Consider the following 27,107-nt stretch of genomic DNA (forward strand, 5'->3'; position numbering starts at 1 on the left):
AAAGGCAGCTGCAGGCTCCTGGAGTCCTCCTTCAGAGCCCAGCGCCTGGGGGAGGTCGGGTTTCATCCTGTGGCTCCAGCAGGCGCAGCTCAGGTTGCAAAGGCTCCCCTGCAGCCACACGGTCTCGGTGCTGAGCAGCCAGCGCAGCTGTCCCAGGGCCCTCCTGCAGCTCCCCTCGTTCCCCTGGCAGCTGAATAGGGCTGTGAGAGTGTGCCCGTGCTGGGGGAGCCAGCACCAGGCATTGTCACACACATCAGTGCAGGGACACTGCCACATCCCACTGTCCCCAGCAGAGTGTTTCCAACCAGAGCGAAACGGGCAGAGGACACCGAAGAGTTGAACTTTTTAATCTGGTGGATTCCAAGAATTACATCCAGCACTTGAATTAATACCAGAGAACATGAAAAGAGCCCAGGAATTAGCACAGTCACAAGCCCCCTGTCCTCCCTGCTGCTGGTCCGTGTGGAGCACTGGAAGCCCCCACTGGTCTACGTCACCCCTGATCCTCAGGGAAACCCAGAGAGATCCACCACAGCCCTGGAGCCATTGAGTCCTCCCCATTCCTCCCAGTTCCAGGGCCTCCCCAGAAGCCAGAGTCCTCCAGGAGTTCCCCACCACTGGAGCCTCAGCACCCACGGGGTGCTGGAGATGTGCTGAAGGAGAGAGGCTCTGCTCCATCTTCATTCCCAAACCCAGCACTCGCACCCCTGGCCCTGCTCTCCCCACTGCAAGGCTCCGTGCCTGCAGCCTCATGACCAAGGGATGGAATTTGCCCCACAGCTATTGAGCCCAATGGCAATAAAGGCACTGAGCCAGATAACAGAAATGCCTCTGAAATTCAAAAGCTCACAGGCTGCAGATAACACGACCCCTCCCACGCCAGAGGGGCCGGTTTGGTCTCACATCCAAGGCTCCCCAGCTCTGTTTTGGAGCATGCTGTCCTGCGGGGCACACGGGACCTTTGGCCAGATGTGGGACTTTCAGCTGGACGTGGGGCTCGGGCCTGGGCTGGGGTCTGCACAGCTGCGATGTTCTGCTCCTGAGACCTGTGTGAGAGTGAAATCCACGCCCATGCAGGGCAAGGAAGGGGCTGCAGAACCAGGGAAGCACGGCAGCAAATGCCCCAGCTCCTTCCAAATGCCCTATCCTCGTTGGGGATCCCAGAGCAAACAGGACAAACCACCCCTTAGGCTCTTTGGCCCTAGGCTGTGTGACATTCCTGCTGTGGTCTTCTTGTCCCCAAAAGGCTGGTGTCCCCCTGCTGCTTTATCTGGGCCACAGGAGGATCAGCTGAGAGGTGTACGTGCCTGCTCACCTGGCTAGCCTGATCCACGGCCTGCCCAGTCAGCATCGGAGACACGGCTCTGGCTCTGGCACTCTGCCTGCTGGAAGGGGACGAGACACATTACATCCTTCTCCGTCCTCCCCTGGCTCTTCCCCAGCCGTGACAGTGCAGCCACAGGCCGGCTGTTTCGGCCACACACACTCATGTTTGCTCAGAGAGAGGCTGAGCTTTGCTGTGCTCCCCTCGAGAAGCTCTCCCCGGGGAACTGGGAGCATGGGCAGCCTCTGGGACCTGAGCGTTCCCGTGCAGGGCATGGCAGGATCAGCCCAGGCACTGCTGTGTTCAGCTGAATTTCATCTCGCAGGGACAAACCCTGCCCCGCAGTGCCAGCTGGCCCTTTCCCTTGGCCCTTGCCCAGCCTGGGAGTGCTCTGACAGCCCTTGGCCAGGCCTGCTCAGCTGTTTAAGGCCCCACTGCTGTTATCTTTTCTCTGCAGGCAGCAGCACCCCACCCCTGGCCTCCTCCCCCAGCCTTTAAAATGTCCTTCCACAGCTGACACAGGGCAAGGGTGATGTCAAGGGAAAAAGCAGTGGGATGGACAGGGAGAGGGCAGAGATGAGAGGGATGGGGGGGGCTCCACCACAAGCCCAGGGCATGGAGGAGGGACAGAGCAGCAGCCCTGGGGCTTGAAGACCTGGGAACTCTCCCCCAGGTGTGAAGATGAGTGTCTGGAGGAAGGGTGAGGAGATGTGCTCCTCTCAGCACTTCCAAACTGCCTGCAGCCTGTTTCCTCTCCTCCGTCTTCTCGGGGATTAGCTGCTAAGCACCCTGACACGCTGGTTTTTGCTGCGTGAGCACAAGGAAACATTTCTGAAAGGCTCAGCAGCAGACGGATTGTGTTTTTTTGGCAGTTACAAGGCAGTTAAGTAACCCACTCGCATTCGATAATGTCACCGGAGTATGCTAAGAGCCCAATCTGGGCAGCAACTCGAGGAGAGCGATGTTTGCTTTCATGACACGCTCTGGGAATGATTACTTACGACACCACTCCCAGCAAATCTGTTTGGACCATGAGCCAGCCCAGAGCCACAGGCACACTGAGCAACCCTGCGTCCATCAGCAGCACTGGGAAGTGGCAGCACAGAGAAATCAGTTAGCAGAGCCCGGGCAGGGGACCCAGGTGTCCTCGTACCTGTTTTTGGCCTGTCCTGCCTTGCACTGGCAGAAAGAAGAGATGTGTCGTTAAAATTCTATCCTCTGGGACTTGATGGTACCCTCTCACTGACCCCAAACATGACCTGGTGAGTCATTTTGGTAGCTGCTTTCTGCCTCCTCACCACCACACCAGAAAGAACCAAGATCCTTCTGTTCTGAGGACTCAGGGCTGCAGCAGCACCCGCTACGTTTGGGAGAGCTCAGGGCCAAAGTGCAAGCAGCATCCCAGAGCCTGCTCTGCCTGATCACACACTTATCTCCGAGCAGGGATAAGTTGTTTGCTGACAGGGAGCCTGCAGGGACAGCCCCTGCTGGGAGAGCAGGCTAAGAGAACAAAAACGAGGAAATGTGGAGCATGCCAGCAGCTCCCTGCCCTACCCAAGGGTCATCCCCAGCCAGTGCACCAGGAGGAACTGTTACAAAGAGCATTAACTCGGTGTTAAGTCAGCCTTTCCCACTCAGAGACAGCCCTGCCAGGGGAAGGGAGTGAACAAGCAGTGGGCTGGCAGCACAGGAATGAGAAGTCCCAATTTCTGGGCCTCCATCAGCATTGGTGGCAGTGCTTTTGGGGGAGCAGCCCCATTTATTGCAGCTGGCCTGGCAAAAACCTGCTCATCTGGGAAGGGAGTGCCAGCTTCTGCAACTGCTGTTTCCTAGGATATGAACTCCGTACTAAGCAATTTCTCCAAGCCACAGGACTCTGAGCGCCAAGTGTCTGATGTGATTAGGAATGCAAAGGCTCTTAGAGGCATGCCACGACCCTTGTGTAAGGGAGCAAAGCTGCTGTAGGAAGGAAGATGCCTCACCTTTAGGTCTAGAAGAGGTCGCAGAGTCCACCTGAGCTGGGAAATCAGCAAACTCCACTGGACTTCCAAGATCCTTTCCAGCTTGTAGTAAAGACCCTGGGCCATCCCCAAGAGGCCACTGAGGGAAGTGATGGGGGGGACCTGGAGCACGGAGGCAGCCCCAGGACACGGCCAGGTGCCACAGCTCCTGCTGAGGAACGGCCCCTGCCTGGCCCAGGTGCTGTAACGCCGTGCAGAAGGCTTTGCAGCAGGGAGGCTCTCGAACACACGGAATCCTTCTTTGATGGCAAAGTCCCAGGCCAGGTCTGCCACGAACTCTGCGTGCTCTGGGCGGCTTTCACCTGGGGCTGGCCTCCCTGGGGACAGGAGAAGAATAAGATACCCGTGTGACACAGCCACATCCCAAACAGAGCCACGTGTCCTCATCCACGCCACCACAGAAGGACTCGGGGAGACTCTTCTCCAAGGAATTTGAAAATACCATCTTTTTCTCTGATAAAAACTCCCCAGGCCAGACCTGATGTATGCAGATAAACAGCACCAAGAGCCCCCACCACCTCCCTGCTTCCCAGTTGCTTTAAGGCTGGGGCTTCCTTCAGAAGTCTGAGAGCTCCACCTGTAGGACACGTCTCTGGGCTCTGGCCTCTGCTCAGTCCTCGCAAGAAAGAAGTGAGCACCCAACAACCTCTGATCAGCACAAAAAGCAAACACAGACCTTGCATCCACCAAAAAAAGCTGCAGCAGGGGAAGCGCCCTCTGTGTGCTCCCCTTTGGACCTTTTTAATGTTTGCAGGACACGACTGGACCACCAAACGTGCTATCCTCAAAGCACAAGGCTGCCTTGCTCTCCTGCTGACCCAGCAACCTCCCAGGCACATCAGGCTTTGCTTTACTGCCCAAAATTTCAGAGACCTGCGCAGAACTGGGCCGCGTGGTTGGGCTCCTCACCTGCCAGCGAGCTTTTGTAGCGTCCCTGCAGCACTGCGGCCAGTCGGAAGAAGGCAAAGGCCATGTAGAAATGAAAGTTCACGGGCAGCTCCACTCCCCTGTGGCCGCAGTACATCTGGCAGTACTCCTCTGCAGTGGGGACCCCCAGGTGCCCCCGATCCCACCTCGCTGAGCCTGGAAGACACGAGGGGCAAAACGAGTCAGCAGGAAGCAGGCAGCTCGGCGCTTCCTAGGGGAACCAGGAGCCTTGTGGCAGAGCCCTGCAGGGGCTGCAGTGAGAGGGAGAAGAATCCAGACTGGTTTTTGAACACGGTTCTGCTCCCTGACAACGCTCTGCGTGCAGGACCACGGGGCCAGCACCAAGCAGGATTTGTGGAGCACACAGCAGGGCTCACACCAGGGGCATTTCCTCAGCACACAGGCAGCAGGCAGGAGACAAACTGGGGATGGGGTGATCGTGGCACAGGGACCTGCACGTGCAGAAAAATGCTCTGCCCTGGAGGAACGTAGGGGTCTTCGGAGAAAGGGCAGAGCAGGGAATATGGTACAAGATCCACAGCGCTTCTGAACTGCAATGAGCCAACTGTCAGCTGAGCTCTCTAAGGGCAGGAGCTAATCTGTTTCAGAACTCTGGTTCCTCTCTGTGTGTCAAATGTGCCTTTGCCCCTCTCTGTACCTCTCGGTGTGTTAAAGTGAGGTGGCAGGAAGAAGGCCATACAGTTATTCGCCAAATCGGAGATGGGATCTCCTAGAGTTGAAAGCTTCCAGCCAAGGACAGCAAGGATTTCTGGCCTGTCTGGGTGAAAGACCAGGTTGTCCACCCTGCATCAGAGGGAAAAAGAGATCAGAAAAGTCTCAAGAGGGAGAAAAAAAAAATCCCAGGGCTCAGCAGCAGTATGTACCTTCCAGTGCTCTTCACTCTGTGCAAAAATTGCTGAGTCCTCTGAGAGGTTATGCAAGTGAAATACAATTTCTGCAAGCACAGGTCAGGGAGGACAGAGATTACTCAACAGTGAGCTCCCTGGTTAATGGTGAACTGAACTGCACTTTGAGGAATGAAACCCAGCTATGTGGGGCCTTGGATCATTAACATGTTCCAGGACAGGCTGGCCAAAAAGCAAAGCTGGCAAGTCCCCATCCAGGGAGATCTTCTGGTCACTTTAAGGGCACGTGGTATCTCGAGGCCCTCCCCTGTGGTGTCCTGCAGTTTGTGTGCAGGACAGCCTTCAACAATTTGACCCCCAGGAGAGGGCAGCAGCCCACTGAGGATGAAACAGAGAGGGCAGTGATCCTGCCAGGGCGCAGAGAGCACCTCTGACCCCAGCCACACCGCTCTTGAATGGTTTGATGTCTAAGACTGGCAGCAGGCACGTTTTGCTGTACCTCCTGCAACGCCTCAGCAGCCTCACAAAGTCTACAAACACCAAACAGCATTGCTACCTGCACCAGCACTGAGTTCTGAAGATTGCAGGCACAGTTTGTGATTCCCCAGCATTTGACCAGCGTTTGTGCTGTCAGTTTCTGTCCCCAGTTTTCCTGGGAGAGGATCAGCAGGGGGAAAATACGGGAGCATTTTTGCTCCCCCTCTGCCACCTAGGAGGTGTTCCACAGAAATGCCATCAGCCAAGCAGTACCTGAAGTCACCGTGCACAACTGTCACCTCCTGAGAGTCAGGAAAATGCAGAGGCAGCCACTTGATGAGCCTCTCCATGGCTGGAATGACATGAGTTTCCACAGCTCGATACTGCTTTGTCCAGGAATCAACTTGCTGCTGAATGTAATTACCTGTAACAAGGGAACGAAAGCTCTCAGGGAAAAGAACGCGTACAAGGAGCTTTCAGAAGAGATATATAAAAGAAACGTGCTGAAACAGTCCAACAGCTAAGAAGATCTCAGTCTAGCACTCTGAGAGAAGCTACAAGAGTTTAATTGCGATTCCCAGGGGTCCCATACATTCATAACTGGGCACTGGATTTGATATTCTGGTAGAAATAATCAAATCCTGGCCAAAATTTAACTTCTCCACCAACTCTGAGAAGCTGAGGTAGCCCTGCAGGCAGTCTGGAGGAGCTGACAAGTCACTCCTACAGCTTTTGCAGTTCTTGCTGGTGGCAGGAAGCTCTGGGGGATATGAACAGGAAACACAGACCTGGAGAATTTCAAGCAGCTTTCCACATACCCTCCAAGAGGCCTGGGGATGCAGGCACTCTTCTGCACACCTTTGCTTTCCCCAGGTCTGGTCCAAGTCCTGTACTTGAGCCTGTCCCTTGAAATGCTGCTACCCAGGAAGAGAAAACAGTGACAGGGACACAAAGCCTTCTCTCACCACGCTCCCCGTAGTCCTGCAGCCGGGCTGCTCTAAGGTCTACGCTGTGGATTTTGGCGAGGACTCGGCTCATGGCAGCGTAGGCAGCCCCCCGCTGGCTGGGCAGCAGCGCTGGCAGGGAGGCGTCGCTGTAGATGTGGCCGGCGCGGTGCTCCATCAGGTAGAAAGGTGCCCCAAGGGTGCTGGGGAAGCAAAGTGGAACTGGTGTGTCCAAGGTTAATCCCGCTACCTACCACCTGCAGGTCTCACCTGCACCAGGAAGAAGCCCCCAGGCCTTACCTGCACTCTGAGGGGAGGAGCAGCCTCAAGAGCACTGCTCCCTGGGCGCTCGTGCCCAGCTGTGGCCTGAGCTCAAGCCTAACTCGTGCTGCCTGGTGGCACGTGGCTGTGGCACGATCAGTGCAGCCCCTCCAGCCCCCAGAAGCTGGCAGTTAGAAAAATCACCTCCTTACCCGAGCACACCGAGTCAGGGGGAAGCACTACAGCATTTTTACAGAGGAAGAGAGCATTTTGATTAATTGCTAAAACACGGATGCGCCTAAAACAAGCCAAGAATGGGCAAACACTGATTAGATCAGTGCAATTTAGAAGTTGGGGCTGGGAGACACAGCAGCTCCCGGGGCAGATCCCAGCAGCTGGTTAGCAGCAGGCAGTGATGCTACCACGGAGCTGAGCATGGCAAACACCAGCACAGCCATGGGAAAGCTCCCCTCTTCTTGGGGGAATCTGGCTGAAGCTGACAAGTGGGGAGGGAAAGCTGAGGGACAAGATTACCTGCTGTCCTCACAGAGAGCAAGTACAGTGGGAACAGGAACACCAGCCTCAGAGAGTGCCTTCAGAACCCTGCCAGGGCAAGTCAGAGAGCTGATTCAGCACAGAAAGGCATTAGGGAATCAATACTCCAACGGCACTGTTGTTAGGCAGATGCACAATATTAAAACAAGTCCTGTGCTCAGTGTTACATACACTAAAGTAAGGTGACTCGAGGTGGGGGAGAGAAGCACGCCAAAATCTTTGTCTCAGCGGCTCGAGACCAATCCAATACACTTTGGGAAATCACAGGAAAATCGCCACAGACCTCCAAAAGTGCTGCTGCTCAGCTGCCGAGGCAGAGATCTCTGGCACAGCAAGCTGGTTTGGGACTGCAGTCTGTGCCAGTCAGCTGGCAGGAGGAGCAGAGCTGCCTTCTCACCTGTATTCTCTGCTGACAGCAGGGCCTGGGGGAAGCTGGCCGTCGGGGAGCGCCTTCTTCAGCACCAGTGAGTGACCTCCAAACCTGACGTAAAAGGTCTGGGCAGCCCGGCCACGGCCAAACTGCCGTAACACCAGAGGACCTGGAGAGATCAGAGCAGAGGGGCAGCAGACAGAAGCAGTATCTGGGATTATTTCTCACCATTTCTACAGGTTTTACTTTCCTTTCCCATGCTTGGTTCTGGAAACTCATTTGTAGCAGTCAGGAACCTACACTTTGCTCCTCAGCCACGGACACCTGCGGAGCACAGCAGCAGCTCACAGATGGACACAGGTCAGGAATATTCCTGGCATCTCTTTGGCAACTTGTGCTCAACACCTCCCAAATAATGAAGTCCTAAAATGTTGTTTCCCAACCCAGTAGTGACGGATGACTGAAACCTGAGTGGCTGCAATGCCTGCTTGGAGTTCAAGAACCTTTCCTTAATATTATTTTCAATCCATCTGCCATGGGACAGAAAGAGCCAATGGCTCCAGGATATGCGAGCGTTCAGGCTGAAGAGCAAGAAGTGCTGCACTACCTGTTGCCTGGTCGCTGAAGACATTTTCAAGGTACTTTTGCAGACGATCTTTTGGAATCTCCATGCTTGGTCTCACTGAACAAGTATATGGCACAAAGCCTTGTAAAGGAAAGCCCAGATGGGTTTCCAGCTCTTTGAGTGCTACTTCTAGATCATCGACCTGCAAGCAGGAGGGAGGGAGTTAGAAGATAAAATTGCCTAGGAAAGAAGGAGCTCTGCATGCTTGTGAAGCATTTACCTGTGAGCTCAGTGGCTCTGATTCACTGAGACACGCAGGAATTCAGTGGTCAGCCTCAGCCAGCACCAAGTGCCTTTACCAGCACTCGCTGAGCCTCCCACCTTGCTCTCTGTCCCCACGATGTACCTTTCACAGTGACATTGGCACTGTGAGCTTGGGCTGGGATAAAAGCTGGAATTCCCCATGTGCCATCCCAAGGAGTTCTTCCCACCAGTCCCGTACTTTCCCTTGTCCCAGTGGTCCCTTCACCCAAGTAAAACCCCTGTGCTCTCTATCTCCAAAGCCTGAGTGTTAACCATTGCCCAGGTGACAGATTCTTGAAGCCTCAGTTTCCAGAAGTGTATTATTTAATAAATCATCCTGGAGGAATAAGGACAGGCTGAAACAAAAGGCTTGGCAACATGAGTCTGCCACTTTTCCATTTGGAAATCCTGAGCCACTCCAGTCAAACACAGCTGCTGGGCTTAGAAACCGTGCCCACGCCTTGACCTGGTTCCACTGCTTTGTACCTTCACTGTTTTGATGCCGAGCTGGGCTGCTGTTTGGAGGCTCTGGCTGCTGCTGTCGAGGAAGATGGATTCCTGAGGCTGAACGTCCAAGCGCTCCAAGCACAGCTTGTAGACACGAGGATCTGGCTTGCACTTTCCTTCCTGATGAGCTTCGACTACCTGTGGCGACAAGCAATGGGTTATGCACGCGCCTGCTGTGACCACAACGTCTGTGGAGAACAGGAGGACAGCTACCAACCACACCGCAGCAATCTTCACAGCAGGAAGGTTATTGACCATCATCATCTGCCCAAATTTGGATCCACAAAATACACTTACATATATGCAAAATATTCTTACATATATACGTGGGGTTTTGTGGGCATTAAGCAATGAATTTTCAGGTGCACCAGCACCTGCCCCTCACTCAGACCCTCCTCAGGGCCCAGGCACTAGAGCAAGCTGTGCCAGGACACGTCTTCACTGACTGCTAATTGTACATCTGCTAATTGGTGCTGCTGGAAGCCTTTCCCTTGCTACCTGCACGTAAAGTATTTCAGTTGCTGCTCTCTACAGACCTAGCTTCAGCACTGCATCTTGTAATCCACCCAGGCTTACCACATCGAAGTGCTGCTGGTCTAGGGGCAGAAAGCTCTCCCCATTTGACAGACGGAAGCTGTTGCTCAGAAGAGCTGTCTTAAGGCCTTCCGCACGGATACACTGCACGGCTTCTGCCATTGTGGGGAGCTGTTTTATCATCTCATGTCTGATTAAGTTGGAGAGAAAAGAGTCCACTGGAACACAGACGTTTGCCTAGGAAACCAGAGAAACCCCCAAGAATGATAATTAGCCATAGATGGTTTTTGAGCAGGAAGGGGAATGAGAGCGGTTGGGTAGGTAGATTGCCCGATCATCTTATCTTGCTGCCCCGCTTCCTCTGGCAGCAGAAGGCAGACAGTGAATCTCCCAGCTAAATTGCTTAGGCCAAATCTGGTTCTCAGATTACTAATTCTACAGAAGCGGCAAAGCTAAAGAGCCGATTTTGGCAAAGAGGAATAGGCTAAGACTGATCCTGTCATGGAATCGAGGCAGGTTAGAGATAAATACTGGATTACCATTCAACAGGAGGGAAAGGAATCTGCATTTCAGACTCAGATGTTTCAAAAAGCCCTCATCAGGCTTCTACTGATCTTAAGAACCCTACTCAGAGACCACTGTCTCCATCTGTCAAGCACATTCACGTATGAACTAGCAGCAGAAGCCTTTCAGCTGGCCTTTGATTCTCTGATTTCTCATCTCAGGTGATCCCAGAGGTGTCTTCAGATCAGAAAGCTATGAAATATGGAGGAGGAGGCTGGTGGAAGTGAAGGCAAGTTCTGCTCACCATCCTGCCTGGGTAGCAGAATGATAACGGCAGTGAGAAGCCTGCCCTGATCAGACAGCAATGCTTCCCAGGTGGTAAATCCAAACCCTTCCTTGAAGGATTTATTTTAAAAGCTCCCCTTTCCTTACTGAACCACCAGGTTCCCATCTTGCAGAACCCATTTCCCTGCAGTCAGGAAGCACAAAGAGAGGAAGGGGTAGCTGGCTTACAATCTCAAAGCACTGCTGTCCCAGCTCCTGCAAGAACTCCACAGTCGTCAGCTCTCCTCTTGAGTACTTGAGAGAGGGACTGTTTTCCCCTCCAGAGGTTACAGCTTGTTGGATGGTGCCAGCTGGAATACAATTCTGGGCCTCCCAGTCTATGTAGAGAAAAGAAAGCCAGGAAAGAGCACATATGGCATCATCAGAACTGGGAAACTTGCTTCAAATCCCTCTGCAACCCTGAAACCTGACAGATAAGACTAATGAGAACCGATGTGATGGGCTGAGATAATTTACCTAGACACAGAGATAAGAGGTTTAGCATTTCCCCAGACAAAGCACCCCGTCTTTATTTTTGGCGTGGTACCCTTGGGGTAAAAACACAGCTCTTTGTGTCCTGCAGGGCAGTGCCAACGTTAGGTGCTATCAACCAGTGCCATTACAGGGCCGATTTATCACCAGAAGTGGCCGGGCCCTGGCCTGGAGATGTCAACACGGTTGCCAGCTGCTGACAGTTCTAGCGCTTCTGATGGCGCAATCGGGAACGCTGCACAGCGAGCGGTGACCATCGCAGCCTCTGCAGCTTCTCCAACATCTCACCCGCTGCAGAGCCAACCGCCAGCGCCATTTGAAGCGGATTTTACCTACACGCACAGGAACGAGAAGACTGGATGAGAAATGAGAGCACGCACCCGCGGCCGTCCTGTGTGGGGCCGGGAGGAGCACCCCGCTCGCGTCCCAGACCACGGCTCTGTAAGGGCTCCGGCCACATCGCATCCACCGGGCTGAGGCAGTGGGCGGCGGGGCCACGGCCCAACGTGGGCAGGGGGAGCGGGCAGCGCGCCTCAGGAACATGTCCCGGCCCTGTGGAAACATCAAGGGGGTCACAGCGACGGCCGGGGCAGCGCCTGATACCCAGCGGGGCTCTGAGGGGGAACCGGGGCTGAGCTGCGGGACGCTAAGGGGCAGGTGGGAGGGGAAAGGACTGAGGCGTTTGGGGGCATTTGGAGGTGTTTCAGGGAGTTTCGGGGGTGCTTTGGGACATTTTGAGGCATTTTGGGACGTTTTGTGGTGTTTGGGGGCGTTTTAGGGGCATTTTGAGATGTTTGGGGGTGTTTGGCGGGGCTTTGGGGTGTTTTAGGGGAATTTTGAGACGTTTGGAAGTAGTTTGGTCCATTTTGTGGTAGTTTGGGGCGTTTTAGGGGCATTTTGAGGCATCTGGGGGCATTTTAGGGGCATTTTGAGGTGTTTGGGGACCCTTTGGGCTGTTTTGTGGTGTTTGGGGGCCATTTTAGGGCCATTTTAGGCCATTTTGAGGTAATTCATGGTGTTTGGAAGCTTTTTAGAGGCGTTTAGGACCATTTTGGAGCACCTTGTGGTGTTTGAGGGGCATTTTGGGGCACCTTGTGGCGTTTGGGGGGGCATTGTGGGCCATTTTGAAGCATTTCATAGCGTTTGGGCGCTTTGGGGCCATTTTGAGACACTCAGTGGCGTTTTGGGGGCCATTTTGGGGCACTTTGCGGCATTTGGGAGCTTTGGGGCCATTTTGAGACACTGTGTGGCGTTTTGGGGGCACGTTGGGGCCATTTTGGGGACACTTTGTGGTGTTTTGCAGCCGTTTCAGAGCCATTTTAAAGCACTTTGGGCCACGAGGCCCAGCCCTGCGGCCTGCCCGTGCAGGATCACAGCCCCCCCCCTCCCCCCCTCCCCTCAGGCCGGGCATTGCCAGGCCCCGGCTCCGGCTTCACCCCGCGCGCCAACTCTCGCGAGAACTCACCGCCAAACCTCGCGAGAACCACGCCAGCCCCCCGCGGCGAGCCCCCTCTCTCCCCACACCACCCAGCCCCGCCCCCTCGTGACGTCATCACGCCGACGTGACCCGGCGGGGTCAGAGGGGAGAGGTGCGCGAGGCGGAAGCGGCGCCTCAGAGCTCCCGGTGGCGGCGGCGGAGGAGGAGGAGGAAAAAAAGGAGGCGGCGGCGGGGCCGGGCGGGGCCGTGCCGGGCCCACCCATGAGCGTGTCGCTGGTGGTGATCCGCCTGGAGCTGGGCGAGCACTCGCCGCTGCCCGCCGGCTTCGCCTACAGCGCGGCCGGTGAGTGCGGCCTGCTCCCGGTAGGGCCTACACCGGGAGCTAGGCCTTGATGTTTACCCCCCCCCCTCTCCTCACAGCTCCCGACATGGCGGCGGACAGCAGCGGCGCGGCCCCGGCCTGCCTGCAAGGGAAGGGCCCCGGGGAGCGGGCGGCCATCCTGCACCAGCACCTGGGCCGCAGGGAGCTCACCGATGTCATCATCGAGACCATCCGGCCGCGGGCAGGTACGGGGAGGGGGTGTGGGGGGTGCCCGGTGCTGGCAGGAGCCTGCTGCTGCTACTGGGGTGCTCCCCGGTGGGGTCTGGTATCTAGAAAAGGGGGTCCAGGGGGTTGGTTGGGTTTTGGGGGGGTTTAAGGGAAGGAGTGCCCGGTTACAGTAGTGTCTGGGTTGTGGTGGTGTCTCTGATGCCCCCAGAGCAGCGCAGGAGGAGCTGACACCACGGCGCTCGCCTTGCTTGTGCTTGGCAAACCCGTCCAGGTTGCTCTGTGTTGGTGATGGCAGCTGGCAGGATTTAACCTGGCACCAAGCAGACCCCGCCTGTCAGGGTTTAACCCGGCACAGGTCAGAACTCGCACACCAGGGTCTTGCTACGGGCTCTCACTGGACTTTTGGCAACTCCCCAGAACCAAAAAGCTGAGCTGGGTCTCATTCTGCCACCTTCCAGGGGTACAGTTTGATTCCTCACAGTTCAACTTCTCAGTCTGGTTGCGTTCCTGCAGGCTGTGCTCAGGGAACAGTGAGCGTTTCTCGTGTGTGGTTAGTAATCTGAAAGCTTCTGGTTTGTAAAAGATGAACCAAAAGGTGCCGTGGAAGGAAGGAAATCTTCGGAGGCTGCATCTGCTGAGGACAAAACCAACCCCGATGAGCAGAGCAAAGAGCGTGAGGCTGCTCCGGACTCGCCTTCCAAGCAGCTCCCTGACCAGATCTCCTTCTTCAGCGGGAATCCGTCGGTTGAAATCGTTCACGGCATCATGCACCTGTACAAAACAAAGTAAGGATGCCTGACTCACGGCAGCTCCCTGGGAGCCACGCTCCTGAGCCGTGAGGCCAGCAGGAAGGGCGGGTCAGTCGCCCCGGGCTGTGGCAGGCAGGAAGGGTGACCCAAACCCACGGGCCTGGGGTGGTGCTGGAGCTCGGGGTTGGCTTGGAGCTGGCTGTAAGAAATGGGGTTCCTAAAAAAAGGGAAAAAAGCAGTTTCTCGAGGGATCCTGCAGTTGAATTGTGGTCTGCAGGGTCTTGGCGGCAGGCCTGAGGAGCTCCCTGAAGCAGGAGGCTTCGTCCTGTGTTTCAGGGCTTATAATTCCACTCCCTTTCCTGGCAATAGCACGAGAAATTCCATTTCAGATCTGCCTGAGAGCTGTCAGGAGACACAAAATGAGCATTTGAAATGGGAACAAACATTGCTCATTTGTTCTAGGAGTAGTTCTGAGTATCTGTGGCTTGTCAACTTCAATTGTTTTTCTCAAAAACAGCTGTCAGGTTATTCCTGAAGCAGCCATTATTTATTGGAGCTGCTGTTTTAATCCTTTGCTAAAAAGTGAGAGTTTCGTGTGGGTATTAAGGACTCCCAACAGCCCCTTGCTTCTTTGTAACTGTTCACAAACATGCAAAAGAGCGTTCAGGGTGACAAAAGAACTGTCCTAGTAGCTGCAGCTGTGGGAGGGGTGGTAAAAGCTGTGCCTTTGCCCCCCCTGGAGTGACGTGAGGCCGTGTAACCGTTCCCTTCGCAGCAAAATGACCTCCCTGAAGGAGGACGTCCGGCGCAGCGCCATGCTCTGCATCCTCACGGTCCCCGCCACCATGACCAGCCACGACCTGATGAAGTTTGTGGCTTCTTTCTACGACGTCATCGAGCACATGAAAATCATCCGGGACTCCACTCCCAACCAGTACATGGTGCTGATCAAGTTCAGCTCCCAGGTAAGAGCTGGAGGCCCCTGAGCCTCAGGAGGGCTCTACAGCTGCTGGGTGGCTTCACTGGCCAGCTCTTAGCCAACCTCATGGTTTATCCTCAGTGAAACAGCTCTGTCCTAAAGCCCAGCACCTCCCTGGGGCTACTGGCTGAGGTTCTTCCCACTCCCTGACCCACAGGGAAGTGTCTGCACGGTCTGTCCAGCCTATTTCTTGTTGGCAGGGGATTTAAAAGCTGTTAGGCATTACCTAGACGCCCTGTTCTCTGCCATCAGAGCACATTCAGGGTGGTGCATTGTGCTGTGCTGAGCAGAAAGACCCCAGCCAGTGGGGTTTTGATTCTGTTCTAGGAAAAACTTGGTCTGCTGAGGAACTGTGCAGCGGGAAAAGGATGGTCTGACCCCAAAACTGAGGGCCTTGGGGATGCAGTATTTGTGTGCAAGCTGTGCTACGTGCAGTAGCTGTGAAGATGCATTTTGTGTGTCTCCCTATCCAATTTCAAATACCTAGCACTGAACAGCCTCAAAACCATGAACAAATCACCCTGAAATCCCTGCTAAGACGAATCCCCACAGCCCTGTTCCCCAGTGACCCCTAACGGCTGCCTGCAGGTAGCAAAAACAAATCTCCTGGGCTTTTAGTTATCTGCCTCATGTGACAAAGAGCAAGGGAATGTGGCATTTGGCTCTCAACGTGTGTGATTGTTGGCGAGGTGAAGGGTCTGGGGAGGTTACCCCCTGAAAATGGGTGACATTTGGTGGGGTTGGGTTTGGTTCTGCCTCTTTGCAGGTGGCTCAGAGCCTGCCGGAGCTGCTACAAGTGGATGGATTCCTGCCCTCACTGAGCCTCTCCCTTTCCCTGACCCGAGTATCGGTGTCCTGCGACGTGGCCCTCTGAAATTTTCACAAAGAGACTAAATTTGCTTTGCAAATGCACTGAAACCGCTGACAGGGAGCGAAAGAGATGCTGAAGGGGAATCCGTTATTCCTGCTGAGTGCTCAGATGCTGGAGCTGCCTTCACGGCTCCGCGTCGTGTCCTCGGGTGGCAGCGCTGAGCCCAGCCCCAGGCTGAACTGATTCCCTGAGGCTTGGTGGAGGGGAGAGGAGAGGACGCAGCAGATTTCTCCTCTCCCTTGGCTGTCTCAGCTGCAAGCCTTCTCTTTTTAACGCCTTCCCTTGTGTGTACAGGCTGATGCAGACAGCTTCTACATGGCGTGCAACGGCCGGCAGTTCAACTCCATCGAGGAGGACGTGTGCCAGCTGGTGTACGTGGAGCGCGCAGAGGTCTTCAAGTCAGAAGATGTAAGTTTTTTTTTGTTTTCCTTTCTTTTCCCCTGAACTTTGGAGGCTTAACAGAATTATTTATGCTGGACAGAACGCTGCAAGAAGCGCTTCACTGCTTCAATCCAGAGCTCGTTTCACATTCCAGTGCTGTTCCTACTTGGGAGAGTTTGTTTGGTGGCTCTGTAGGCTTCGTGCCTCGCTTCTGCAGTGTCTCTGACCTAACCCTGCCAGGTGCAGTGGTCTGGTGGATCCAGAAAACGTGGTGGGACAGCAGCAGCCGCACTGATCCTGCACTGCCGTGAGGCTGTGCTCTGTGGAGTGCTGAGTTGCCTTCTTTTCTGGTAAATTTCTAACTGCTTTATAGACTCACAGGATCACTTGGTTCTGTTTTTGTACCCCAGTGCCAGCAGTAGTGAGAGACGTTTGACTCTTCCTGTGTGGGTGCTTCGTTTATGGTGACGGGAGGGTGCTGAGCAATTTGTCTCCCCTTGTTCTTTCGAAGGGCGCCAGCCTGCCCGTGATGGATCTGACCGAGCTGCCAAAATGCACGGTGTGCCTGGAGAGGATGGACGAGTCCGTGAACGGGATCCTCACCACGCTGTGTAACCACAGCTTTCACAGCCAGTGTCTGCAGCGGTGGGAGGACACCACGTAAGAGGCTTTTTTTTTTTATTTCCACATCTAAAACCCTGCTCCGATTGTGGTGGCTCCGTGCTGACAAGACCGGTTCCTCTCATCAAAGTGTGGGGGCTGGAATTGCTGCGAGTTCTGATGCTCTTTTCCTTCCCATTAAGGGACTCCCAGGGAGAAATCTCCCAGCCAAAAGTAATTGAGCGATGTTTCCTGTGAGCCTCACTGCTGAGGCAACGAGGCAGCTGTAAAGTGATGCAGATTGTTTTAAAATGTTGTAGGATAAAAATAGGGGGACAAACAGCTCTGCACGCACACAGCCCTGTTTTGTGCAGCCTCCTGTGTCTGTTTGGGTGTTGGTTTACTTGGCGTAGCTGAGGCTGCAGTACGCACAGACGAGCACTGCTTGCTGCAGCCTGGAATCCTTTTGGGAACTTTTGGGAACATGCAGGGCAGCAGCCTCGGCTGTCTCACTTCTGGATGCTCAGAGGGTGAAGGAAAGCTGGGCTGGGACAGGGCTGGAAAGCCAGACAAATGGAGGCAGGGAGGAAAGAATAACGACAAGATCACTGAATCAGGAGGCTCAGGGCCACACTCCCAGCACAGGGCAGTGCTGGGCTTGGACCTGTGTCTGTCCTTAGAATATCCCCTCTTTTTGCTGCTACCCCATTCCTGTTTTTGCTCCTGTTGTCCTTCCCATCACCAGAGGTAGGATTTCAGCATGGCTGAGCCCCTGATTGGCACCCAGGCATTATCAGTCGTGCACATCTTGCATTCTTCTGGCCGCTGCTGCTTTACTGCACGTCAGGCTGTCACAGGTACTGCAGCAGAAGGCTGCTCCTCCTCACTGTGATTTCTTCTCTCATCCTGGTACCGCTGATTGCCTGATTCTGTGACAGTGCGAGGAAAAACGTAGGTCAAGGAAATAATTTGTGAGGCAAAGTAAATGAACTTCGGTGGCATTAATCAGATTTGTAGCTATTAAGGCTGATTGGCTGCTTTGCCCCATAAATCAAAACCAGTTTAAATTTGAAGCAGTAGAGCTTAGCCAGTGTAGGATCGAGATCCAGAATAGCACTCAGATACCTAATGTACAATTTAAGCAGAACTTCTGCTCCTGATCTAGGAGCAGCCTGAATCCCTTTGGTTTGGCTGAAATCGAGGCAGCAGCCCCCCACCGTGTCCTTAGGGATGTCTCAGCACTAAGTAACATTGCAAAGTGCAGGCACCTCGCTGTTAAGCAGCTCTCCTCAGCACTCTGTAGTTACAGCATCCTTCCACAGCAGCGTGTAGCTGCTGCACGGAAACCTCTGCAATAATGGAGAATGTCCAAGAAATAAAGTGACAACGAGAAGTCTCTTTATTATAAGATCAGACTGCCTTCGCCGTATGAGAAGGGTATGGAAGAGCCCTTCTGGGACCTGAACGTTGCTCTGTGTATATCGCTCACATCGCTACAGCACCGACTTGAGACCAAAATGGAAAAACTGATTTGTTCCTCTGCCACTTACTAGCTTAAAAGCCTTTTGTGGAATGGAGGCAAGTTTGCGAGGGCTAAATGGGAGCTGAAAGATGCGTGCGCATAGGGAGTGTCCCACAGCATGAGGCATTCACTCGGAGCTCTTTGGCTCTGCTTTTAATTACCTTAATACTCAGTTGGAGCACCGTGTGTCTAATCATGCTGCTTGTTGCCCTCTAGGTGTCCTGTCTGCAGATACTGCCAAACGCCCGAGCCAGTGGAAGAGAACAAGTGTTTTGAGTGTGGAGTTCAAGAAGTAAGTAGGTGGGTGGATGGTGAGTGAGATCTAGACTAGATCTGACTGCACAGCTGCTGTAGTTGTTTTTGAGGTTGATTCTGTGGCTCCTTTTGGGTTCACTTTACCAGTCGGTGGTGCATCTGCTTTCCTTTTGAGCTGGAGTCAGTACTGGGAAGGGATGCTATCTCCCAGGTTTCCTGCTCTGACAAATGTTTCCATTTCTTAGAGAGTGTTAATGCGTAAACTGATCGGTGCCTGTGATGAGATGTGTGTGATAGCAGGGGGCCAAACTAGTGCTGAACTCAGTGCTCCCTTCTAGTCTGTGCTCCTCAGAGCTTGTTTTTGTGGTTCTGTCAAGCTGCCACCTTCGTTAATCAAGGCCGTTCTTCCATCCACGCCTGTGGTAGTCTGTCAAGGTGCCTGGCATCTTCAGGCTCCTTCTCCTTGCTCTTCCACCTGAACAAGGTTTCCTGGAGAGGGGGGAAAAAGCAAACTGTTCACATTTTAAGGAATTGCCTGGCTGTACGTAGCATCAGCAGGCTGTTGGTGTCAGATGGTGCTTTCTCAAGGTGCCGGTGCCGCTGTTTGATGGTATTGTGAGGACAGAGCTTTTCCGTTCTCTCGGCAGAATCTCTGGATCTGTTTGATATGTGGGCACATCGGCTGCGGCCGCTACGTGAGCCGACACGCTTACAAACACTTTGAGGAGACCCAGCACACCTACGCAATGCAGCTGACCAACCACAGAGTCTGGGACTACGCTGGAGGTGAGCGCCGTGTCTTCCCCCCCTTGCAGGATGACCTTGGTTGTAAAAACAGCTTCTGGGACCCCAGCAGTGTTAGGAAGAACACTAGTGATAGTTTGCTTGGAGCTTAAGGGGTTTGCATCCGTACTAATCCTCCCTCTTTTGGGAACATCCATCTCCTCTCTAATAGCAATTTTCGTGGGTCTGTAGCAGATGGGAGAGGGAGAACACGATTCCATAACGAACTGGAGCGGTCCTGTAGCCTCCCTGGAATGTGTTTGTTACTCCCTTTCCATCAATTTGCCCTGAGGTATGAGAATGGGCTGTGGTAATAAATACCCTGCAAGGTGTCTATGCAAAGCCTGCTAAATAACAAATACATCTGGTGTTGGCTTGCTGCCGTGCTAATGTGCTGTTGCAGCAGTCTGCGTGGTTAATTGTGCTGCATAAAGTATTTCCACTGGTGTCAACCTGGGTGTTCTTAAGCAAAAACTCCCTTTGGTTGAATTTTCTCTCTTCAGATAACTACGTCCACCGGCTGGTTGCAAGTAAAACTGATGGGAAGATAGTTCAGTATGAGTGCGAGGGAGATATGTGTCAGGAGGAGAAAATTGATGCCTTACAATTAGAGGTAAATATTGTGGCTCGTTGGGCTCTGCTTTGTGCTGCTGTGTGGAAATGTTTCAAATCAGATACGAATACAAGAAAATGACATCAGCTTATGCAGCAGACCTGCTCCCTGCATGTAGGCAATCATCTTCAGACAGAAACAGGATATTTTTACTTTTATTTGTTTAAAAAAAAAAACAAAACTCCTTTTGGCTCTGCAGAGCCAATGCAGCTAAGAGTAAGCTGGCTGCAGTCTCGTCCTGTGTTCACCACTAGATTGGAGATTAGCTGCTTATGCTGCTACAAACACTGAGGTCATTGCAAAGAGAAATGGGTCCGAATGCCCGGACTCGCTCACCAGACCCTTCCTAGTGGAACTGTGACGTGGTGTAACAACCCAGGATAGCCCAGAATGGGTATAGAACCGTCAATTTGATTAGTTTGATTTGTACACCGAGCAAGTAAGTAGGAATCCATAGCTGCATGCCTACTGTGGCTATCAAAGAAAGCTGACAGCCCTGTCTGATACCAGCCCTGTTCTGCTGCCGTCCCTTCAACAGACAATGATTTTTTGTGCCTGCTGGCCGGCTTCTCCCACACTAACTAGAAGGGTAAAACAACGGTTCATGCAAGTTTTCCCTTGCCAGTGATCTATTTTAAAGGGAAACTCAAATTACTGCTTCAGTGAGCAGATATACTGCAGCAGGATTTCAGTCGCATTAGACACAAGGTTATCTGTAGAGGAGAAGCCTGTAGAGACCGGCCTTTGTAAGCTTATTGCTCAAATAAATATTTGTTTGTTTTTTTTTCCCCTGAATTTTCTGTGTAACATTTAGATGCAAACCCAGCTATTTTTTAACCCTTATTACCAGGAGGTCAGTGCTTAAAGTATGTCAAAGACCTCTCTGTCTGGCTTATGCGATCTAAATGTTTGCAGAGAGAATGAATTTGGCAGTGTGTTTTGGCTCCCTGATACTACTGAGAGTATTCAAGGCTTTTTGCACATGTTTAATTCCACAGTGAATGCCTAATGCTCTGCTTCTTAGCCTGATGGTAAGAAACGCTCACGTTTTCCAACCTTCTCATAACTCATTTGCAGAACCAGAGGGGAGAAGAGGGGATGTAAGGCACATATCCTTGTTCCCATGCCAAAATAACATTGGAATGGGCTGTACTTGTTGGAGAACAGTAAATGTGGATAGCTATACACAGCTGGGGATGCTTTGCCAGAGATGCTCTTACAGTGAAGCTAGATTTGTGCATTTACCCTTCCCACTTGGGTTTTGGGCTAGAAATGGGGAACTTGGCCTTTGGGATCTCAGACTCATGACAGCGATGATTGATGCTTCATTTTCCTGTGGAGTGTAAGATTTTGAGCCCTGTTGCTCCTATGGTGAAAAACAACTCTCTCTTTAAAAAGTATTTGGTGTGATAGTGGGTACAGCTTGGTGGCCCTTTCACCTGGTCCTTGCTGTTGTTCTCTGAGGACTTCACTTGATTCCAGAAAATCATGTGATTTAATTCTGAAATCAAATTGGTGAAACGTGCATCTGCTGGATCTGCAGTTTGCACGTACATTCAGACTGCCCTCTGTGCTCAATTTCACTCGATTAAATTGATTTTTACATCGGAGCCTTTTGGGCTTCTTCATCGGGGTAGCCACCCTTAGGAAAAGCTGACCGCTCTGCGCACACTTCTGTGTTTGTAGTACTCCTATTTGCTAACGAGCCAGCTGGAATCACAGCGAATCTATTGGGAAAACAAGATCGTCCGGATAGAAAAGGACACGGCTGAAGAGGTGAGCCCTGCTCTGGGGATGTTTGGAGCTCTGCAAGATCAAGGTGCTGGTCTCTGGGAAGGCGGCTGGGAAGCGGAGCTGCTCGGTGCCTCTCACAGGCTGCGCGTCGCGTGACGTGACCTCACGTAGCCTGTTTCACTACCAGCTGAGAAAATTGGCTCCGAGATGTATCCCTTATCTCGGCGCTCACATCTAGCAATTTGCTGCTCAGTGATGCAGAAGTAGGTAGATTGCCACCTAGATTTAAGGTTGATTTAAATGTGCTGCTCGGGAAACTGCAGCAGTGGTGGAAGCAAGTCTGCGCTGCTGCAGGATCCCTGCTCGCTGATGCCATCAGTCTCACACTGACGTTTTTCTCTGGGGAAGGTTAGCGTAGCATAGACAGTATGACTTTAATTTGCTCGGCTGTCTTTCTGCTCCAAATGCATATTGATTTGCCCTTTCTTTGTGATCCCCTACCTTTCCTCATCACCCAGTGGGAGAAGTTCAGAGTCTCCTCCCATAAAGCATTCTGTAGGCAGGGCTGCTTCAAAATGTCAGGAGCAAAAATCCGGAGAGAATATTTTAATGCTTCTCACTCCACGTAGATCCTTTCAGCTAGGTTTAAAGCGAGTCAGGATTTAGGGCTGAGTCCTCATTTGAACTTTCTGCATGACTTCTAATTAACCACGTGCAGTACATGCAGCATCCTAAATGCGGAAATTCGGACCACTGAAATAGTGGTCAGCGACTTTGGTCTAAAGAACAGACCCAGAAATCTCACAGACATCCCCAGAAAAAGAAAAGGTGTAGCAAGAACTGTTGTATGTGACCAGGAAACATGATCCACAAAGCAACTGCAAAGTGAAACAACTACGATATACACCTAAAATGTGGCTTTGTGTTTAAAGATCCTTATGATTTTATTCATGGCACTCATGCCGTGTAAGTCGTGCCTGGATCAGTGCCACTCTGCAGTGTATTCCATTATCAGTGCTCACGCTACTTCCCCAAATTAACCATCAGCTGCATAAACATTCAGTGATTAAGGCCGGAAGGCTTAAAACCTGCTCTGTACTGACTCTGGCACCAGCGAAGACAGCATGTGTGCTGACACTGACATTTATCCAGATTGCTCCTCCAGGAAAGCATTTTTCCTTTAAATTCCTCTCTCCAGTACATGCAAGCATATTTAAAATGGGGAAACGAGTATTTCTGTCTATAGATCTCTTCTAAATCATATCTTTAAAAGTTTAGATGTGTTCTGTGAAGTGCCTAGACAATGGGAGCATGTTTTTTTCGGCAGCAGTGGTCTCTAGTTTTGAAGTAGAGGAGAGGAATCCAATGTACGTGTGTTTCCATTTGCCTTTGACATGAGCAGGATATTCATGTCAGTAGGTCAGTGTCTTATGACAGCGCGCTGAGTCAGTGCTGAGTGGAGTAGCACGTTTGTTTTCAGACTTTGACCATATTTATTTGGCGTTTAGTTTAAAATGAGCAAAAGCTCCGCATTGTAAAGCTCTCAGATGGAAATTTAAGTTTACTGCTAGCCATTCTCTCAGATGCTTTTTGTATCTATAGAAATGCTGAACTGCAGGCACTAAGAAGTTAAGGAGCTGATATAGGTGGTGGGTTTTGTTGCCGTTGTTGAATGGGGTTCCCTGGCACAGCTCTGCAGCCAGAGTTGCTGTTCTGTAGGAGCAACTTCCACGGCAACGTGGTTCCTTGTCGGGCTCTGCGAAGTGTAACGCAGAGGGTCTTAATCAAAATTAAGCCTTTTCTTGCCTCAAATCTTTTGCTTACCTGGGTATAGTAATTGGTCAAAGTCTAGAAACCACACCAGAAAAAATGAATGTCATAATGAAAGTGCACAGGACTTTGATCTGTTTGAAATGCCTGTGTGTTTGTTTTTACAGATTAACAACATGAAGACCAAATTTAAAGAGACCATTGAGAAGTGTGACAGTCTGGAACAGAGGCTGAATGACTTGCTCAAAGAAAAGCAGTCTGTCGAAAGGAAGTGGGTACCGCTGCCAGGTTTAGTTCCATGCAGCCATTAAAGCTCTGCACGCTGACATCCAAAAAGAGGGAAAAAAAAAAAAAAAAAGAATCTTGCTATTCTTGGGCAACTTTGAGCTATTTAAACCGGTTTACTGAGAACCCCGCTCATTTATAAAAAGCTCTCATTTCTGTAGGTGTTCCCAACTTGAAAGTGCCTGAGTGGAACGCAGCTTTTGGGCCCATGGCTCTTTTTACATGGTCTGCATATTTAGCTTTCAGTAGTCTTCCTCTGCCTGCTCAGAAGCAGACACCAGTCTGTTTTGCAGGTCAGATACCTCCAAAGAGGAGAAAAGAAGCCCGACAGAGGCATCTCACCCAGCACAGAGAAAAGTGTAGATCTTAGGAGGTGCTTAGATAAAAGATGTCAGGCATGGAGAGGGTGCAGATCGGCGTGTTCCAGCTCCCTAGGTGGGGCTGTGTGGTCTGTTTGAGCGAAGGGCCATCTTCAGGGTCTTGAACTTACAGTTTGGTGGGGGTCAGTATCTACAATCTCTGACTGCCCTTAGCTGTCAGGACCACATGTAATTCCTGTGCCCTTTCTGGCACCCGTTCTTGAAATTGCAGATGCACGTTCAAGGTTACACTCCCGTGCTCCCCCCACATCCTGTCTGTTGCCTGCACTGTTGCTCTTTGGTACGATGTGGAATTGCCCAACTTGCGAGGGAAAGGACCGTCCTGGGTTATGCAGTTTGAGGGTCAAAGGTGTGGTTCTGCTCCCACAGCATCCTGGTTTCTGTGCAGGTAGCAGCGTGCAGGCAAGCGGGTGTTAGCAAGCCTTAAACTGGGTTGAAAAATCCTGGGGGGTTCGGTCCTTTTGTGTTGCCTTCCCTGGTCAAAAGACACAAACCAAGTTCTGGGTGGTCTTGGTGGGGCTGGGGACAGTTGGGGAGACGGTTTCCCTAAGGACTGGAAATAAAAAGGATGCAGTGATGGTTAATTTAGTGCAATACACTGCTCTTCCTGACCTGTGCTTCTATTTGCAAGGTGTTCTCAGCTGAATAACAAAGTGGCTAAACTTTCCAACGAGCTGAAGGAGGAACAAGAACTGAATAAGTGTTTGCGAGCGAATCAAGCCATGCTCCAGAACAAGCTCAAGGAAGAGGAGAGAGTGCTGAAGGAAACGTGCGAGCAGAAGGACCTGCAGATCTCGGAGATCCAGGAGCAGTTGCGAGATGTCATGTTCTACTTAGAGACACAACAGAAAATCAATCACCTCCCAGCTGAGACCCGGCAGGAGATTCAGGAAGGACAGATCAACATTGCGGTGGCATCTTCGGCCAGCTCCTCCACGGGGGGCTCAGGCAAACCTTCTTCCAGGAGAGGCCGTGGCAAGAGGGGCAAATGAAGATCGGAACACGCTGCTCCCAAACTGAATCTGGCCCTGCTGGTGGTAGGCCAGGCCCTCCTCTTGGGACTCCGGCTGGGAACGCCCAGTTCAGTAAAGCTCGGCTAGAAATTGTCTTCAGAGCTTCTCATAAAACTGGCTGCCAGTCACTGGAGGTGTCTGTGGTATTTAAAAGCATTTCACTGCACTATTTAGCTGTTTTTAGGCAGATCTTAATGACCATTTTGCCTTCCTACCTTTTCAGAGCCCCCTCCTGTCGTGCGTTTGACTTTCTTCTTGGAGAGTATTCTGTTCTGGGGTGGGTGCAGGGTGTTCGACACCGCGTTCCCTCAGGGGTGCTGCGGGGTAGGCTAAGGCCCAGCGTGTAAGGCTTCTCAAGTTCTTCTCCCCACTCCTGGATTTAAAAGTATTCTCGATTAATAAATGATTTTTTTATTTAAGAAACGATGTAAATTAGATTATATGCATCTCCTTGTAGTATGTGCAGACCAGACACTGCAGAACAGTTGGCGCAGGAGTAGAGCTGTAGTTTGGAAATAAAAAGGAGCGAGGTGTGGAAACGAAACCATCTCAGCGGTGTAAGAAACTGAACGAGTCCTCACGGCTTGTAATGTAGGATATTAAACACTTTAAGGACTCTGCTACTATCCGTTTCTTCATTTTAGGGTGGCCTTTGACAGGCCGGCCGTCGCTGCCTTTGGTGCAGAAGGTATCAAGGTCTTTTTAGTCTGGGAATTGTCTAACATAGTTATTTTACAGGCATTTCTACAAATTAAATGGAGCTGTCTTTGTGAAAATGGGCCCGTGGTGTGGGCCAGGAGCTGCCAGAGTGTCCCGATCCTCCCGGAGCGGGGTGCGTACGCTTTCCCTTTCTTAGCCGCACTCGGAGCGTGTTGGCATGAGCTCCAACACTATCCTCAGAACGAGGTGAGGAAAATAACCAACGCAGCGTTTTTGCAGCCCCATTCCTACATGCCTGCACTCGGCCCTCGCACTGCTGCCAGCCCCCAGCCCACCCCTGGGGCTGCTGTGCTCGGGTTTGCCCCGCAGAGCTGAGCGCGCTGCCCTGCGACCAGACCCTCGCCACTAGATGCAGCTGTTGTATCCAGTTACTGGGAGCCTCGTGCTGCCTCTGCTGCTCTGGATCGTGGCTCTGTCCAAAATCCTGGCTGGCAAAACTTTTCTGTTACTTGCCCAAAAAGTATGCCAACCCCCCAGGGGAAATCTGAGGACAAATCCTTTTTTTTTTCCTCTTTCCACTAAAGTATGTACCAGACTCGATGCTCTGGTTAGGCTCAGTTTTATCATGATTGGAGGGGTGACTGTTCTGTTTGCTGTGTTGTGCTCAGCAGCCTGAGTGTTTAAATGCTAATTCCTTTTTAAAAATGTTTGGGGAGTCGTGCAGTTGTCTCTTCAGACCACAGCACGATCCCCTTCCCTGGTTGGAAGTGCAGGAACAGCCTCAATCTTTAGTCTGTAACACTGAAAATGGAGATCTGAATTCTTTGTTCCAGTTTGGAGCTAGTAAGTAAGACAGCTGGTCCTTTACTGATCGTTGTTCTTTTTGGCCAAGCAAAAGGAATGAGTTACAAAACGTAGAATGACTCTCGGAAGGTGAGTCTGCATCCTCTGCTTCCTGACGTTACCGGCTGGAGGTGTTAAACTTCCTCATGTTTGTTCGTGCACTCGTTGCATCCACTGCTTTGGTTCGAAGATCTGCCCCGATCACCTGGAACTTCCACCTTTTCTAACTTTGTAGCATGAATGTACACTAACTCTTTTCTAGTGAGTGGATTGTACAGCCTCTGCCTTCTGTAAATTATTCTAAGGACCTAGCGATGTACAACACAGCTTGCTCTCCTATAGAAACTATTTTATTTAAGATATATTTTTACACCACCTGAAGATCCTCCAACCTTTCGCTGGAAGCTTGCTTTGTGTAGAACACTAAGATGCTGTACTGTATCCTGGACTTCATTTTCAAAAAATGTGACTGAAAATTAAAAGGGCGTGCAGTGTGTCTGTGTGTGCTAACTGGCCGGGGAGGGAGGAGGTGGCAGGGAAAAGGGCAAAATGTGTGGCCTGTTCATTTTAAAGTCCTGACTTGAAGGCAAAGCTGCCCAGATAAGGTTTTTGTGATGTTTGGGTTGGGGGGAAGCTTCATTCAGCTGAGCTGGTAGGAGGTAAGGCAGGGTAGGTATCTCCAGCTCAGGAGAAGCGGGAAGCAAAGC

At 51.9% G+C, this 27,107-nt stretch overlaps 2 protein-coding genes across 6 annotated transcripts; one reads left to right on the forward strand and one right to left on the reverse strand.

Moving 5' to 3' along the window:
* Positions 1-327: 327 nt before the first annotated feature.
* On the reverse strand, positions 328-12,572 carry ACAD10 (acyl-CoA dehydrogenase family member 10). 5 transcript variants are annotated; one of them, XM_038187361.2, is made up of 15 exons: positions 12,440-12,572; positions 11,355-11,526; positions 10,672-10,820; positions 9,697-9,891; positions 9,100-9,258; positions 8,353-8,512; positions 7,773-7,914; positions 7,355-7,423; positions 6,581-6,762; positions 5,889-6,039; positions 4,931-5,076; positions 4,255-4,428; positions 3,307-3,662; positions 1,316-1,382; positions 328-1,046 (listed from the first exon to the last, which is right to left on the reverse strand). In XM_038187361.2, exons 2-14 carry the CDS (start codon positions 11,515-11,517, stop codon positions 1,320-1,322), a joined length of 2,109 nt encoding a protein of 702 aa, XP_038043289.2. In that variant the 5' UTR covers positions 11,518-11,526; positions 12,440-12,572; the 3' UTR covers positions 328-1,046; positions 1,316-1,319. The 5 variants fall into 5 exon arrangements, with proteins under 5 accessions (XP_038043289.2, XP_038043287.2, XP_071880264.1 ...); XM_038187359.2 differs by having other exon boundaries at positions 1,316-1,385; XM_072024163.1 differs by having other exon boundaries at positions 1,316-1,385; positions 10,960-11,526.
* On the forward strand, positions 12,529-26,896 carry BRAP (BRCA1 associated protein). The gene is made up of 12 exons (XM_038187363.2): positions 12,529-12,755; positions 12,833-12,979; positions 13,546-13,747; positions 14,487-14,676; positions 15,856-15,969; positions 16,454-16,602; positions 18,281-18,356; positions 18,967-19,105; positions 19,606-19,715; positions 21,402-21,491; positions 23,387-23,490; positions 24,516-26,896. Exons 1-12 carry the CDS (start codon positions 12,674-12,676, stop codon positions 24,874-24,876), a joined length of 1,764 nt encoding a protein of 587 aa, XP_038043291.1. The 5' UTR covers positions 12,529-12,673; the 3' UTR covers positions 24,877-26,896.
* The last annotated feature ends 211 nt before the right edge of the window (positions 26,897-27,107 follow it).

Source organism: Anas platyrhynchos, chromosome 16, assembly GCF_047663525.1.
Source record: "Anas platyrhynchos isolate ZD024472 breed Pekin duck chromosome 16, IASCAAS_PekinDuck_T2T, whole genome shotgun sequence".
Classification (NCBI taxonomy): domain Eukaryota; kingdom Metazoa; phylum Chordata; class Aves; order Anseriformes; family Anatidae; genus Anas; species Anas platyrhynchos.